The 13,946-nt window shown below is 52.9% G+C and overlaps 1 protein-coding gene across 1 annotated transcript in view; it reads right to left on the bottom strand.

Moving 5' to 3' along the window:
* The window catches only part of mogat2 (monoacylglycerol O-acyltransferase 2), a 67,903-nt gene extending 55,966 nt beyond the window's left edge, over window positions 1-11,937 (bottom strand). Inside the window, exons 1-2 of the mRNA XM_070891657.1 lie at window positions 11,829-11,937; window positions 2,759-2,937 (exon numbers count right to left, since the gene is read on the bottom strand). Coding sequence (XP_070747758.1) covers window positions 2,759-2,937; window positions 11,829-11,922 — 273 coding nt within the window. The 5' untranslated portion in view covers window positions 11,923-11,937. The remainder of the gene's footprint in view (window positions 1-2,758; window positions 2,938-11,828) is intronic.
* Window positions 11,938-13,946: the final 2,009 nt, after the last annotated feature.

Raw genomic sequence — 13,946 nt, 5'->3', positions numbered from 1 at the left:
GTGCAGTACTGAGGGAGTGCCGCACTGTCGGAGGGGCAGTACTGAGGGAGCGCCGCACTGTGGGAGGGGCAGTACTGAGGTAGCGCCGCACTGTCGGAGGGGCAGTACTGAGGGAGTGCCGCACTGTCGGAGGGGCAGTACTGAGGGAGTGATGCACTGTCGGAGGGGCAGTACTGAGGGAGTGATGCACTGTCGGAGGGGCAGTACTGAGGGAGCGCCGCACTGTGGGAGGGGCAGTACTGAGGGAGCGCCGCACTGTCGGAGGGGCAGTACTGAGGGAGTGCCGCACTGTCGGAGGGGCAGTACTGAGGGAGTGATGCACTGTCGGAGGGGCAGTACTGAGGGAGTGATGCACTGTCGGAGGGGCAGTGCTGAGGGAGCGCCGCACTGTCGGAGGGGCGGTACTGAGGGTGTGCCGCACTGTCGGAGGGGCAGTACTGAGGGAGTGCCGCACTGTCAAAGGGGCAGTACTGAGGGAGCGCCGCACTGTCGGAGGGGCAGTACTGAGGGAGCGCCACACTGTCGGAGGGGCAGGACTGAGAGAGCACCACACTGTCGGAGGTGCAGTACTGAGAGAGCACCACACTGTCGGAGGGGCAGGACTGAGAGAGCACCACACTGTCGGAGGTGCAGTACTGAGAGAGCACCACACTGTCGGAGGGGCAGGACTGAGAGAGCACCACACTGTCGGAGGTGCAGTACTGAGAGAGCACCACACTGTCGGAGGGGCAGGACTGAGAGAGCACCACACTGTCGGAGGGGCAGTACTGAGGGAGCGCCACACTGTCGGAGGGGCAGGACTGAGGCAGCAGCACACTGTCGGAGGGTCAGTACTGAGGGAGCGCCGCAATGTCTGAGGTGCTGTCATTCGGATGAGATGTTAAACCGAGGCCCCGTCTGCTCTCTCAGTTGGACGTAAAAGATCCCATGGCACTATTTTGAAGAAGAGCAGGGGAGTTATCCCCGGTGTCCTGGGGCTAATACTTATCCCTCAATCAACATCACTAAAACCGATGATCTGTTCATTAGAACATTGCTGTGTGTGGGAGCTTGCTGTGCACAAATTGGCTGCTGCGTTTCCTACATTACACCAGTGACTACACTCCAAAAAGTGCTTCATTGGCTGTAAAGCGCTTTGAGACGTCCAGTGGTCGTGAAAGGCGTTATATAAATGCAAGTCTTTCTTCAGGTTCAGGTGAAGTACAAGCAGGATACTGAGCTAAAAGTCGCCTTGACCTGCTCGTACCGGGAGCTCGGTCGTGCAGTTGTGAAGTTACAGGGACGGTAAAACACTACGGGGCTCCCCGACTAAAAGCAAGCGCACTTAACCGATATGAAAGATTTTTCTCCGCCCCAATGCATGGGCGGATCTTGCGGCGAAATTGGTTCTTTGTCGTCTACTCGGTGAGCTTTTATCTTGTGCAGTCAGTAACCTTTTATGTGGCACCTTGTCGAATGCCTTCTGGAAATCCAAATACACCACATCCACTGGTTCCCCCTTATCTATTCTGCCCGTTACTCAAAGAACTCCAGCAAATTTGTCAAACATGATTTCCCTTTCATAACACCATGCTGACTCTGCTTGACTGAATCATGCTTTTCCAAATGTCCCACTACTGCTTCCTTAATAATAGACTCCAGCATTTTCCCAACGACAGATGTTAGGCTAACTGGTCTATAGTTTCCTGCTTTCTGTCTCCCTCCTTTTTAAACTAGGGGCGTTACATTTTCAGTTTTCCAATCCGCTGGGACCTCTCCAGAATCCTGGGAATTTTGGTAGATTACAACCAGTGCATCCACTATCTCTGCAGTCACTTCTTTTAAAACCCGAGGATACAAGTCCCATTATTTTACTGAGTACTATTTCATTAGTGATAGTGATTGTATTAAGTTCCTCCCTCCCTACAGCCCCTTGATTATCTATTATTGGGAAACATAGAAACATAGAAAGTAGGTGCAGGAGTAGGCCATTCGGCCCTTCGAGCCTGCACCACCATTCAATATGATCATGGCTGATCATTCACCTCAGTACCCCTTTCCTGCTTTCTCTCCATACCCCTTGATCCCTTTATCCGTAAGGGCCACATCTAACGCCCTTTTGAATATATCTCACAAACTGGCCTCAACAACTTTCTGTGGTAGAGAATTCCACAGGTTCACAGTTCACTGAGTGAAGAAGTTTCTCCTCATCTCGGTCCTAAATGGCTTACCCCTTATCCTGAGACTGTGTGTCCCCTGGTTCTGGACTTCCCCAACATCGGGAACATTCTTCCTGCATCTAACCTGTCCAATCCCATCAGAATTTTATATGTTTCTATGAGATCCCCTCTCATTCTTCTAAACTCCAGTGAATACAGGCCTATTCGATCCAGTCTCTCCTCATATGTCAGTCCTGCCATCCCGGGAATCAGTCTGGTGAACCTTCGCTGCACTCCCTCAATAGCAAGAATGTCCTTCCTCAGATTAGGAGACCAAAACTGCACACAATACTCCAGGTGAGGCCTCACCAAGGCCCTGTACAACTGCAGCAACACCTCCCTGCTACAGTTTTTAGTGTCTTCTATCCTGAAGACCGAGACAAAATATTTGTTCAAGGTCTCCACCATTTCTATGATTCTACGAAATAAACGGTGTCTCCCAGCCACAAGAAACAGTTCGAGAACACCACTTGAAGTGGGGCGTCGGCACAGCTGAGATTCCCCCCCCCCCACCGCCCCCCTCTCCATGAGCGACCAGCGAGACGTCACTTGATACTCACGCGCATGGGGAAGTAGTCCCGGAAGTAGTTCCACATTCTCAGGCCGCGGATGAAGTTGGATCTGCGACCTCCGCGATAGGGCGTGTGTCGGTCCCAGAGCCACCACGTCGCGTACAGCACGGGCACGAACCAGAGGCGGGAGAGGAAGAGGGCGATGAAGAGAGCCACACAGCACTGAGCTGGGGAGGGAGCAGAGAAAAATCGGCCAACGGTTACATCCACAAAACAATAATTTAAAAAAAACAGAACAAATGCCGGGAAACTACTCAGCAAGGTCAGGCGGCGTCTGTGGTGAGAGAGAGAAGCAGAGTTAACGTTTCGGGTCGATGGCCCTTCGTCAGAACTGGCGAAAGTCCGAAATGTAACAGATTCTTAAAGGGGCACTGAAAGGGGGGAGGGGGGGGGGAAAGAACAAAAGGGGAAGGTCTGTGATAGGGTGGAAGGCAGGCGAGATTAGAGGGACAAAAGGGATGATGGGCCGACTTGAAATGGTAATGGTAGAAGTTAGAAAAACTGGATAGGGTGTGAATGGCGGGATAATATCATCATCATCATGGGCAGTCCCTCGGAATCGAGGAAGACTTGCTTCCACTCCTGAAGTGAGTTCTTTGGTGGCTGAACAGTCCATGGAACAGAAGGATGAGAATTTTGAAATCGAGGCGTTGCTTAACCGGAAGCCAATGTAGGCCAGCGAGCACAGGGGGTGATGGGTGAGCGGGACTGGGTGCGAGTTAGCACACGGGCAGCAGAGTTCTGGATCACCTCTAGTTTACGTCGGGGAGAATGTGGGAGGCCAGCCAGGAGTGAGTTGGAATAGTCAAGTCCCGAGGTAACAAAGGCATGAAGCAAGTGTGAAAAGTCGTACCACGTACTAGCAAATTGCCCGAGGCGCAACCCATGTTCGGGTGGTAAGCTTTTAATACACAATGAGAGCCTTCAGGAACTCACTCCACAGCGCCACCTAGTGGCCAGAGCCTGCAGCTGCGGCATGACAGTTGACATAGCAAAATTGGATGGGAAATGTTGATATAGCAATAGATAATCGTCATCATCATCATAGTCAGTCCCTCAGAATCGAGGAAGACTTGCTCCCACTCCTGAAGTGAGTCCTTTGGTGACTGAACAGTCCAATACAAGAGCCACAGACCCTGTCACAGGTGGGACAGACAGTGGTTGGAGGAAAGGGTGGGTGGGGAGTCTGGTTTGCCGCACGCTCCTTCCGCTGCCTGCGCTTGCTTTCTGCATGCTCTTGGCGACGAGACTCGAGGCGCTCAGCGTCCTCCCGGATGCACTTCCTCCACTTAGGTCGGTCTTTGGCCAGGGACTCCCAGGTGTCAGTGGGGATGTTGCATTTTATCAAGGAGGCTTTAAGAGTGTCCTTGTAACGTTTCCTCTGCCCTCCTGTGACTCGTTTGCCGTGAAGGAGTTCTGAGTAGAGCACTTGCTTTGGGAGTCTCGTGTCGGGCATGCGGACAATGTGGCCCGCCCAGCGGAGCTGATCAAATGCTGGGGATGTTGGCCTGGTTGAGGACGCTAATGTTGGTGCGTCTGTCCTCCCAGGGGATTTGTAGGATCTTGCGGAGATATCATTGGTGGTATTTCTCCAGCGACTTGAGGTGTCTGCTGTACATGGTCCATGTCTCTGAGCCATACAGGAGGGCGGGTATCACTGCAGCCCTTCAGACCATGAGCTTGGTGGCAGTTTTGAGACCTGGTATTCAAACACTCTTTTCCTCAGGTGACTGAATGCTGCACTGGCGCACTGGAGGCGGTGTTGGATCCCGTCGTCGATGCCTGCTCTTGTTGATAGGATGCTCCCGAGATATGAGAACTACTGTAATAGTAACTACTGACACAATAGCTTAACCATAAATTGTGACGTAAGGTTTATGGGCAGATTTGTGTTGTCTACGCATGATTCTGTTTACAGATATAACTTGATTGAAGTTTGATGAATGATGACTTAAAGAGAAACTTGCATTTATTTCGGATCAAAATGCTTCAGATGCCAGGAATTACTTTGAACTGCTGCAGTCGTTTGCTCGATAGTCATGCCAGCCTCGAAATCTAGCAAGACATGGATAGTCTACCATATAAGATCATGGGTAATTACATGGGTTTTGTGATTAATCCATGGATATCCTCACTATTCCTTCACTTGTAATGTCAGCCGTGTCTCAGTAAGTAGCACTCATGCACCTGAGTAAGAAGGTTGGGGGTTCAAGTCCCCACTCCAAAGCACAAAGTACAGGCTCACACTCCAGTGTAGTACTGAGGGAGCGCCGCACTGTCGGAGAGGCAGTACTGAGGGAGCACCGCACTGTCGGAGGGGCAGTACTGAGGGAGCACCGCACTGTCGGAGGGGCAGTACTGAGGGAGCACCGCACTGTCGGAGGGGCAGTACTGAGGGAGCACCGCACTGTCGGAGGGGCAGTACAGAGGGAGCCCCGCACTGTCGGAGGGGCAGTACTGAGGGAGCGCCGCACTGTCGGAGGGGCAGTACTGAGGGAGCGCCACACTGTCGGAGGGGCAGTACTGAGGGAGCGCTGCACTGTCGGAGGGGCAGTACTGAGGGAGCGCCGCACTGTCGGAGGGGCAGTACTGAGAGAGCGCCGCACTGTCGGAGGGGCAGTACTGAGGGAGCGCCACACTGTCGGAGGGGCAGTACTGAGGGAGCGCCGCACTGTTGGAGGGGCAGTACTGAGGGAGCGCCGCACTGTTGGAGGGGCAGTACTGAGGGAGAGCTGCACTGTCTGAGGGGCTTTACTGAGGGAGCAGCGCGCTGGTGGAGGGGCAGTACTGAGGGAGTGCTGCACTGTCGGAGGAGCAGTACTGAGGGAGTGCTGCACTGTCAGGGGGGCAGTACTGAGGGAGCGCCGCACTGTCGGAGGAGCAGTACTGAGGGAGTGCTGCACTGTCGGAGGAGCCGTCTTTTGGATGAGACGTTAAACCGAGTCTCCGTCTGCCCTCTCGGGTAAATGTAAACAATCCCACGGCACTATTTCAGAGTTCTTCCCGGTGTCCTGGATCCAATATTTATCCCTCAATCAACATCACTAAAAGAGAGTGGGACCGAAATTGTCCCTTTTTAAAGCCCCGTTAGCACTAACAGGGCATAATTATCTTTTCACCCAGGAGAGGGGGCTGCTACCGCCTCCTTGGAAATTGCAGTGACTGCGCTAGAAAAAGTACTTCATTGGCTGTAAAGTTCATGAAAGGTGCTATATAAATGTAAATTGTTCTTCTTTAGTTTGGACGAATGGAAGGGAACGCAAAGCACTGAATGTAATAACCTGTTAGACCAGGGCAGGGAGGTCCCAGAGAATGGGGCTCAGAACCCCAGCGGCCCCCAGCAGGAAGGTTAGGGTCACGGCATGGTCTGTTGGTAAATACAGCATCTCTCGGGTTAAATAGCCGATGCTGATGTTATAACTGGAGGGAGGGAGCCCCAGACTTTGGCAAGTTGGGGTCTTTTATTTGTTAACGCTTGCGGCGATATTTAGATATTGCCTTTGTGTCTTCAGGTACAGGTTGAGCGTCCGGAATCCAGCAAACCTCGGGACCGAGGCTGTTGCCGGTTTTCGTGTTTTTCCCGACTTCGGAACGTGTTTCTAACGTCACAAATCCGGAAACACCCGGGGCCGGATTTTGGAACATCAGAAAGTTGAGGGGGGGCAGCGGTTGCTCTCCGAGAAGCTGTTTGCGTCGCCGGCCCCATCCAGGAGGTCGTCGGCTGGGCCCCGTCGCCATGGAGGTGTTCGAGCAGGCCAGCGAGGAGGCCCCAAGGTAAGGGCAGCGGTGGTGAGCAGCGGCAAGGTGAGGCCCCTGAGGTTGGCGGGGTCGGTGGGTCCGGATTCCGGAACATTCCAGATTCCGGAACTCTGGATTTTGGACGCTCCACCCATACTGGAGTTGTTGATACAGGTTCTGCTCACCCTGCCACAGACAGACCTGAGCCCTCGTGCAGAATTAACAGACCTCACCTGCCGCCGTGTCTCCAGCTCACGGAGGGGCAAATCGTCCTGGATTTCTGATCCTGATTGATGTCCAGTGCAGGAAGGAATGTGTGTGAGAGTATGTGAGAGAGAGAGTGTGTGTGAGAGTGTGTGTGCGTGTGAGAGAGAGAGTGTGTGAGTGTGAGATGTGAGTGAGTGTGTGACAGTGTATGTGAGTGTGTGAGTGTGACAGTGTGTGAGAGTGATTGTGTGAGAGTATGCGAGAGTGAGTGTGTGTGAGAGTGTGTGTGAGAGTGTGTGTGAGAGTGTGTGCGTGTGAGTGAGAGTGTGTGTGTGAGAGTGTGTGTGTGTGTGTGAGAGTGTGTGTGAGAGTGTGTGTGTGTGTGAGAGTGTGTGTGAGAGTGTGTGTGATTGAGAGTGTGTGTGTGAGAGTGTGTGTGTGTGTGAGAATGTGTGAGAGAGAGTGCGTGAGAGAGAGTGAGAGAGAGTGTGTGTGTGAGAGTGTGTGTGTGAGAGAGAGAGAGAGTGTGTGAGAGAGAGTGAAAGAGTGTGTGTGTGAGAGTGTGTGTGAGAGAGAGAGAGAGAGTGTGTGTGAGAGTGTGTGTGAGAGAGAGAGAGAGAGAGAGTGTGAGAGTGTGTGAGAGTGTGAGAGAGAGAGTGAAAGAGTGTGTGTGTGAGAGTGTGTGTGAGAGTGAGTGAGTGTGTGTGAGAGTGTGTGTGAGAGTGTGAGAGAGAGAGAGAGAGAGAGTGTGTGAGAGAGAGAGAGAGAGAGTGTGAGAGTGTGTGAGAGTGTGAGAGAGAGAGAGCCAGTGTGTGAGAGAGAGAGAGAGAGTGTGTGTGAGTGAGTGTGTGTTAGTGACAGTGTTTACAATGAAAGGAGCACAAAGTTGCATTTAATCAGCTCCATAACACGACCCCACGATCACTGGAAGCACTGACCCAAGGGATTGTGATTAAAGTGCATGCACTGCTGTTATTTAATGATCCAATTTTCACACAGCAAGATCCCACGAACACCGATGAGCTGATTGGTCGGTTAATCTGCTTTTGGTGATGTTGGTTGAGGGAGGAATATTGGTTAGGACATCGGGCAAATGCTTCTTCCAATAATGCGGAGGGATCTTTAACATCGACCTCAACAGGCAGAAGGGACCTCGGTTTAACATCTTATCCCAGAGTTGACACCTCCAACTATGCAGGCTCAGAGACATGGACCATGTACAGCAGACACCTCAAATTGCTGGAGAAATACCACCAACAATGTCTCGCAAGATCCTGCAAATCCCCTGGGAGGACAGACGCACCAACGTTAGCGTCCTCGATCAGGCCAACATCCCCAGCATCGAAGCACTGACCACACTCGTGGCCCGCCCAGCGGAGCAGGTCATTGTCCGCATGCCCGACACGAGACTCCCAAAGCAAGCGCTCTACTCGGAACTCTTACACAGCAAGCGAGCCCCAGGTGGGCCGAGGAAATATTTAAATGACACCCTCAAAGCCTCCTTGAAAAAGTGCAACATCCCCACCGACACCTGGGAGTCCCTGGCCAAAGACCGCCCTAAGTGGAGGAAGTGCATCAGGGAGGGCGCTGAGCACCTCGAGTCTCGTCGCCGAGAGCATGCAGAAACCAAGCGCAGGCAGCGGAAGGAGCGTGCGGCAAACCAGTCCCACCCTCCCTTTCCTTCAACCACTGTCTGTCCCACCTGTGACGGAGACTGTAATTCCTGTATTGGACTGTTCAGTCACCTGAGAACTCACTCTTAGAGTGGAAGCAAGTCTTCCTCGATTCCGAGGGACTGCCTATGATGGTGAGATCCCCTATGATCTAATCTAATAATGGAACCGGCTCGAGGGGCTGGATGGCCTACTCTCCGACTCCTATTTACGAAACCCAGTTACCCACAGAAGACACATGCCCTGAATATGTCTGGTCGTTGTCACATTGCTGTTTGTGGGAGCTTGCTGTGCGCAAGTTGGCTGCCCGCGTTTCCTACATTGCAACAGTGACTACAGTTGAAAAAAAGTACTTCACCGGCTGTAAGGCGCTTTGGGACGTCCTGGGGTGGTGAAAGCCGTTATATAAATGTAAGCCTTTCTTTTCTTCTTTCCCAGAGTCGAGGCATCGTGCGCTGTTTACCATTGGCTGTGCCTTGGAAGCGACATGACATTCAGGGAACTGACCCTCCTCGACACATTAAAATGTCGCCCCACAAATCTTGTCCCAGGCTTTCTGGCGCAGAAATTGGAGCACTGCTCCTGTGTTTTTGTACAGCTCCCAACACCCTCCAAGATTGAGTCGTTGAAACCCAATATGGCAGCATGGCTTTGGAAGCTGCAGTGCCCTCAATAGAATGCAGTGCCCCCAGTGGAAGCATTCAGGTAGCACTGGTTGTGGAAAAAAGGTCCTCCAATTGTTCCAAGGTGTTAGCCGTGGCTCAGTGGGCAGCACACTCTCACTCTCTTTGGAGTCAGAAGCCCAGCCCAAGTAGATTCGAGACTCACTCCTAAGGCTTGAGCTCACAGGTCGCGGCTGACACTCCCAGCACAGTGCTGAGGGAGCGCCGCACTGTCGGAGGGGCAGTGCTGAGGGAGCGCCGCACTGTCGGAGGGGCAGTGCTGAGGGAGCGCTGCACTGTCGGAGGCGCAGTACTGAGGGAGCACTGCAGTGTCGGAGGGGCATTACTGAGGGAGCGCCGCAGTGTCGGAGGGGCAGTACTGAGCGAGCGCCGAATTGTCGGAGGGGCAGTACTGAGGGAGCACTGCAGTGTCGAAGGGGCAGTACTGAGGGAGCGCCGCACTGTCGGAGGGGCAGTGCTGAGGGAGCGCCGCACTGTCGGAGGGGCAGTGCTGAAGGAGCGTTGCACTGTCGGAGGGGCAGTGCTGAGGGAGCGCTGCACTGTCGGAGGGGCAGTACTGAGGCAGCACCGCACTGTCAGAGGGGCATTACTGAGGGAGTGCCGCACTCAGAGGGGCAGTGCTGAGGGAGCGCCGCACTGTCGGAGGGGCAGTGCTGAGGGAGCGCTGCACTGTCAGAGGGGCAGTACTGAGGCAGCGCTGCATTGTCAGAGGGGCAGTACTGAGGGAGTGCCACACTGTCGGAGGGGCAGTACTGAGGGAGTGCTGCACTGTCGGAGGGGCAGTGCTGAGGGGGTGCTGCACTGTTGGAGGGGCAGTACTGAGGGAGTGCCGCACTGTCGGAGGCGTAGTACTGAGGGGGTGCTGCACTGTCGCAGGGGCAGTGCTGAGGGGGTGCTGCACTGTTGGAGGGGCAGTACTGAGGGAGTGCCGCACTGTCGGAGGCGTAGTACTGAGGGGGTGCTGCACTGTTGGAGGCGCAGTACTGAGGGGGTGCTGCACTGTCGGAGGCGCAGTACTGAGGGGGTGCTGCACTGTCGGAGGGGCAGTACTGAGGGAGTGCTACACTGTCGGAGGGGCAGTACTGAGGGAGTGCTGCACTGTTGGAGGGGCAGTGCTGAGGGGGTGCTGCACTGTTGGAGGGGCAGTACTGAGGGAGTGCCGCACTGTCGGAGGCGTAGTACTGAGGGGGTGCTGCACTGTTGGAGGCGCAGTACTGAGGGAGTGCCGCACTGTCGGAGGCGCAGTACTGAGGGGGTGCTGCACTGTCGGAGGGGCAGTGCTGAGGGGGTGCTGCACTGTTGGAGGGGCAGTACTGAGGGAGTGCCGCACTGTCGGAGGCGTAGTACTGAGGGGGTGCTGCATTGTTGGAGGCGCAGTACTGAGGGAGCACTGCACTGTCGGAGGCGCAGTACTGAGGGGGTGCTGCACTGTCAGAGGGGCAGTGCTGAGGGGGTGCTGCACTGTTGGAGGGGCAGTACTGAGGGAGCACTGCACTGTCGGAGGCGCAGTACTGAGGGGGTGCTGCACTGTTGGAGGCGCAGTACTGAGGGGGTGCTGCACTGTCGGAGGCGCAGTACTGAGGGGATGCTGCACTGTCAGAGGTGCCATATTTTGGGTGAGACATTCAATTGAGGTCCCGTCTGCCCTCTCATGTGGACAGAAAAGATCCCATGGCCACTGTTTTGAAGAAGAGCAGAGTTCTCCCCTGGGTCCCGGCCAATATTTATCCTTCAACCAACTTCACTAAAAATAAATAGATTATCTTGTCATTATCTCAGTACTGTTTGTGGGAACTGCTGTGGTCTCTTGCCACGTTTCCCATGACAACACTTCAAACAAAGTGCTTAATTATTCAATTAGTAGATAATTAATAAATAGATTGCATGAATGCAAAAATTCCAAATTGTAGTCATACTTTCGTATATTGGTAAAAAACAGGGACTGGCTCTTTAAGTGGGATTTTTGCCAGCCATGAGTTGTATGGAGGTGAGTAAGGGCCATTTTTGCGAAGGTGTGGCTGGGCTTATTTGCAAGACTTGCAAATGCCACAATCTAAAGGCTGCAGATTCACTTCTGTGTGGATCGGAATGTTTTTTTTTTGAGTTTGCACGTACACACGAGAATCAGTTGTAATTCAGGAGATCACCGTTGAGCTGTGAGATGGACAAGCGGCTAAACCCAGTGCAAGTGTTAAACTCGGCTGCCCCGTGTCCTAACTCGCACCGAGTCCCGCTCACCCGTCACCCCCCCTGTGCTCGCTGACCTACATTGGCTCCCGGTTAAGCAACGCCTCGATTTCAAAATTCTCATCCTTGTTTTCAAATCCCTCCATGGCTCTCGCCCCCTCCCTATCTCTGTAACCTCCTCCGACCCTACAACCCTCCCAGATCTCTGCGCTCCTCCAATTCTGGTCCTCTTGAGCATCCCCGATTTCCATTACTCCACCGTCGGTGGCCGTGCCTTCAGCTGCCTGGGCCCCAAGCTCTGGAACTCCCTCCCTAAACCTCTCCGCGTCTCTCTCCGCCTATAAGCTGCTCCTTACAACCTGACCTCTTTGACCAAGCTTTTTTGGTCGTCTGCCCTAATATCACCTTATGTGGCTCGGGGTCAAATTCTGTTTGATAATCGCTCCCTGTGAGGCACCTTGTTTTTTTTTTACTGAGTTCAAGGTGCTGTACAAATACAGTGTGTTGTAGTCACACCCTTGCTGAAGAGGAGAGGCTAGGTATGCGGTGCAGAAAGCAACATTCACTCACCAAGAACCAGAAAGGAGAACACCCACTGAAGGACGACCAACGTCTGTAACCGACGACGGAAAGGGATCCTTAAAGGGGCAAAATCGATGGCCATCCTGATACAGCCCCCAAGGAGCTTGCTTCAAGGCACGGGATGCAGGAGGGGAAGAAAGCCAGCGAGACTCAGAGGGCAAAGGTTTCCCCCTCCCCCGTGCACCGTGCACTTTACACACTTGCATGGGTTGCAAAAGAGCCACAATAGATAATGATTTTTTTTTTGGTTTAATTGTTCTACGAGGTGAGAGGAGGAGGAGACAAAGGTTAACGGTGTTTATCTTGGCCTCGTCGCCAAGAGGTCAAGTGCCACTTGGCGATGCAGGGGAAAAGCTTTATGGTGATTGCGATAGCTTTGCATGATTGATTTGCAGCTGGCCTTCTTGCACGTTGAGCTGTTAGTCTCTGCGCGCTGTTGCAAGAGTTGGTCCGCTGGCTGGGACTGTTTCATCGACAAGTCCAACGCAGAAGGAGGCCATTCGGCCCATCGAGTCTGCACTGGCTCTTTCAAAAACCAATCCATTTGGTCCCACTCCTCCGCACTCTCTCCCCCTATCCCTGCAATATTTATCCAATATTTATCTAATTCTCCTTTGAAGGTTTACCATTGAATCTGCCTCTACAAATCTATCAGGCAGTGCGTTCCAAATCCTAACCACTCGTTGCGTAAAAAGGCTTTTCCTCTGGTTCTTTTGCCAATCATCTTCAATAAGTGCCCTCTGGTTATCGACCCTTCAGCCATTGGCATCAGTTTAGAAACATAGAAAATAGGAGCAGTAATAGGCCAGCTGCACAGCAGCCCAGTGAAGTCCCAACCAACTCCTGTGTTTATACCGAGACGATCGACTAGGGACCAGATTGTCTCACCCTGTAAATAAGTGTACTGCTGACTTTGGGGGGGGGGGAGTGATGTTATGTATGCAACACCATGTAACCAGCATTCTGCCGCCACCAGAGGGCGCATCTGTTGGAGTCCCAAGGGATCCCAGCATCCCTTCGGAGCACTGTACATAAGCAGGCCTCCCATGCTGTGCCAGCACTCTCGAGTCAGAATAAAGAGACTAAGGCCACACTTACTCAAGTCTACAGTACTCAGTCACATTGCTTTATTTGAGACATAACAAGGTTATTAATTAGAGGACTTCCCTGCCCTGCGTTTTGTGTTCTCTGCTCCAGAAATATACATCATCGCTGAAGGTCTGTTTTACATGTGCGTTCTCCTATTTGCAACTTCACTTCCTAGCCTATTCCCACTTCCCTCACTCAGAACACCTCTGTGGCTGTTGAGTTGTGTAACCATTCCCTCGCCTCTACCTTCAATGCCGTCATTTCCAGCAAAACATCACTGTCTCCCACCTCTGCCATTCCACCAGTGCAACCCCCATCTTCACTCCCTCAAACCTGAGGGTAGCTGTTACACAATTGGTTTTGTCCCATCACTAGATCTGGCTTGACCACCTAGAGACATAGAAACATAGAAAATAGGAGCAGTAGTAGGCCATTCGGCCCTTCGAGTCTGCACCGCCATTCAATATGATCATGGCTGATCCTCTATCTCAACACCATATTCCCGCTTTCTCCCCATACCCCTTGATGCCTTTTGTGTCTAGAAATCTATCTATCTCCCTCTTAAATATATTCAGTGACTTGACCTCCACAGCCATCTGTGGTAGAGAATTCCACAGGTTCACCACCCTCTGAGTGAAAACATTTCTCCTCATCTCGGTCCTAAATTTCCTACCCCGTATCCTGAGACTGTGACCCCTTGTTCTAGACTTCCCAGCCAGGGGAAACATCCTCCCCACATCCAGTCTGTCCAACCCCGTCAGAATTTTATACGTTTCAATCAGATCCCCTCTCATTCTTCTAAACTCCAATGAATACAGGCCTAGTCGACCCAATCTCTCCTCATACGAGCGCGGAAAGAGCGTGCAGCAAACCAGTCCCACCCACCCCTTCCCTCAACGACTATCTGTCCCACCTGTGACAGAGTCTGTGGCTCTCGTATTGGACTCATTTCAGGAGTGGAAGCAAGTCTTCCTCGATTCCGAGGGACTGCCTATGATGATGATACGACAGTCCTGC

The sequence above is a fragment of the Pristiophorus japonicus genome, chromosome 10 (assembly GCF_044704955.1).
Source record: "Pristiophorus japonicus isolate sPriJap1 chromosome 10, sPriJap1.hap1, whole genome shotgun sequence".
Lineage (NCBI taxonomy): Eukaryota > Metazoa > Chordata > Chondrichthyes > Pristiophoridae > Pristiophorus > Pristiophorus japonicus.
This window is presented reverse-complemented; position numbering and strand designations above follow the sequence as displayed.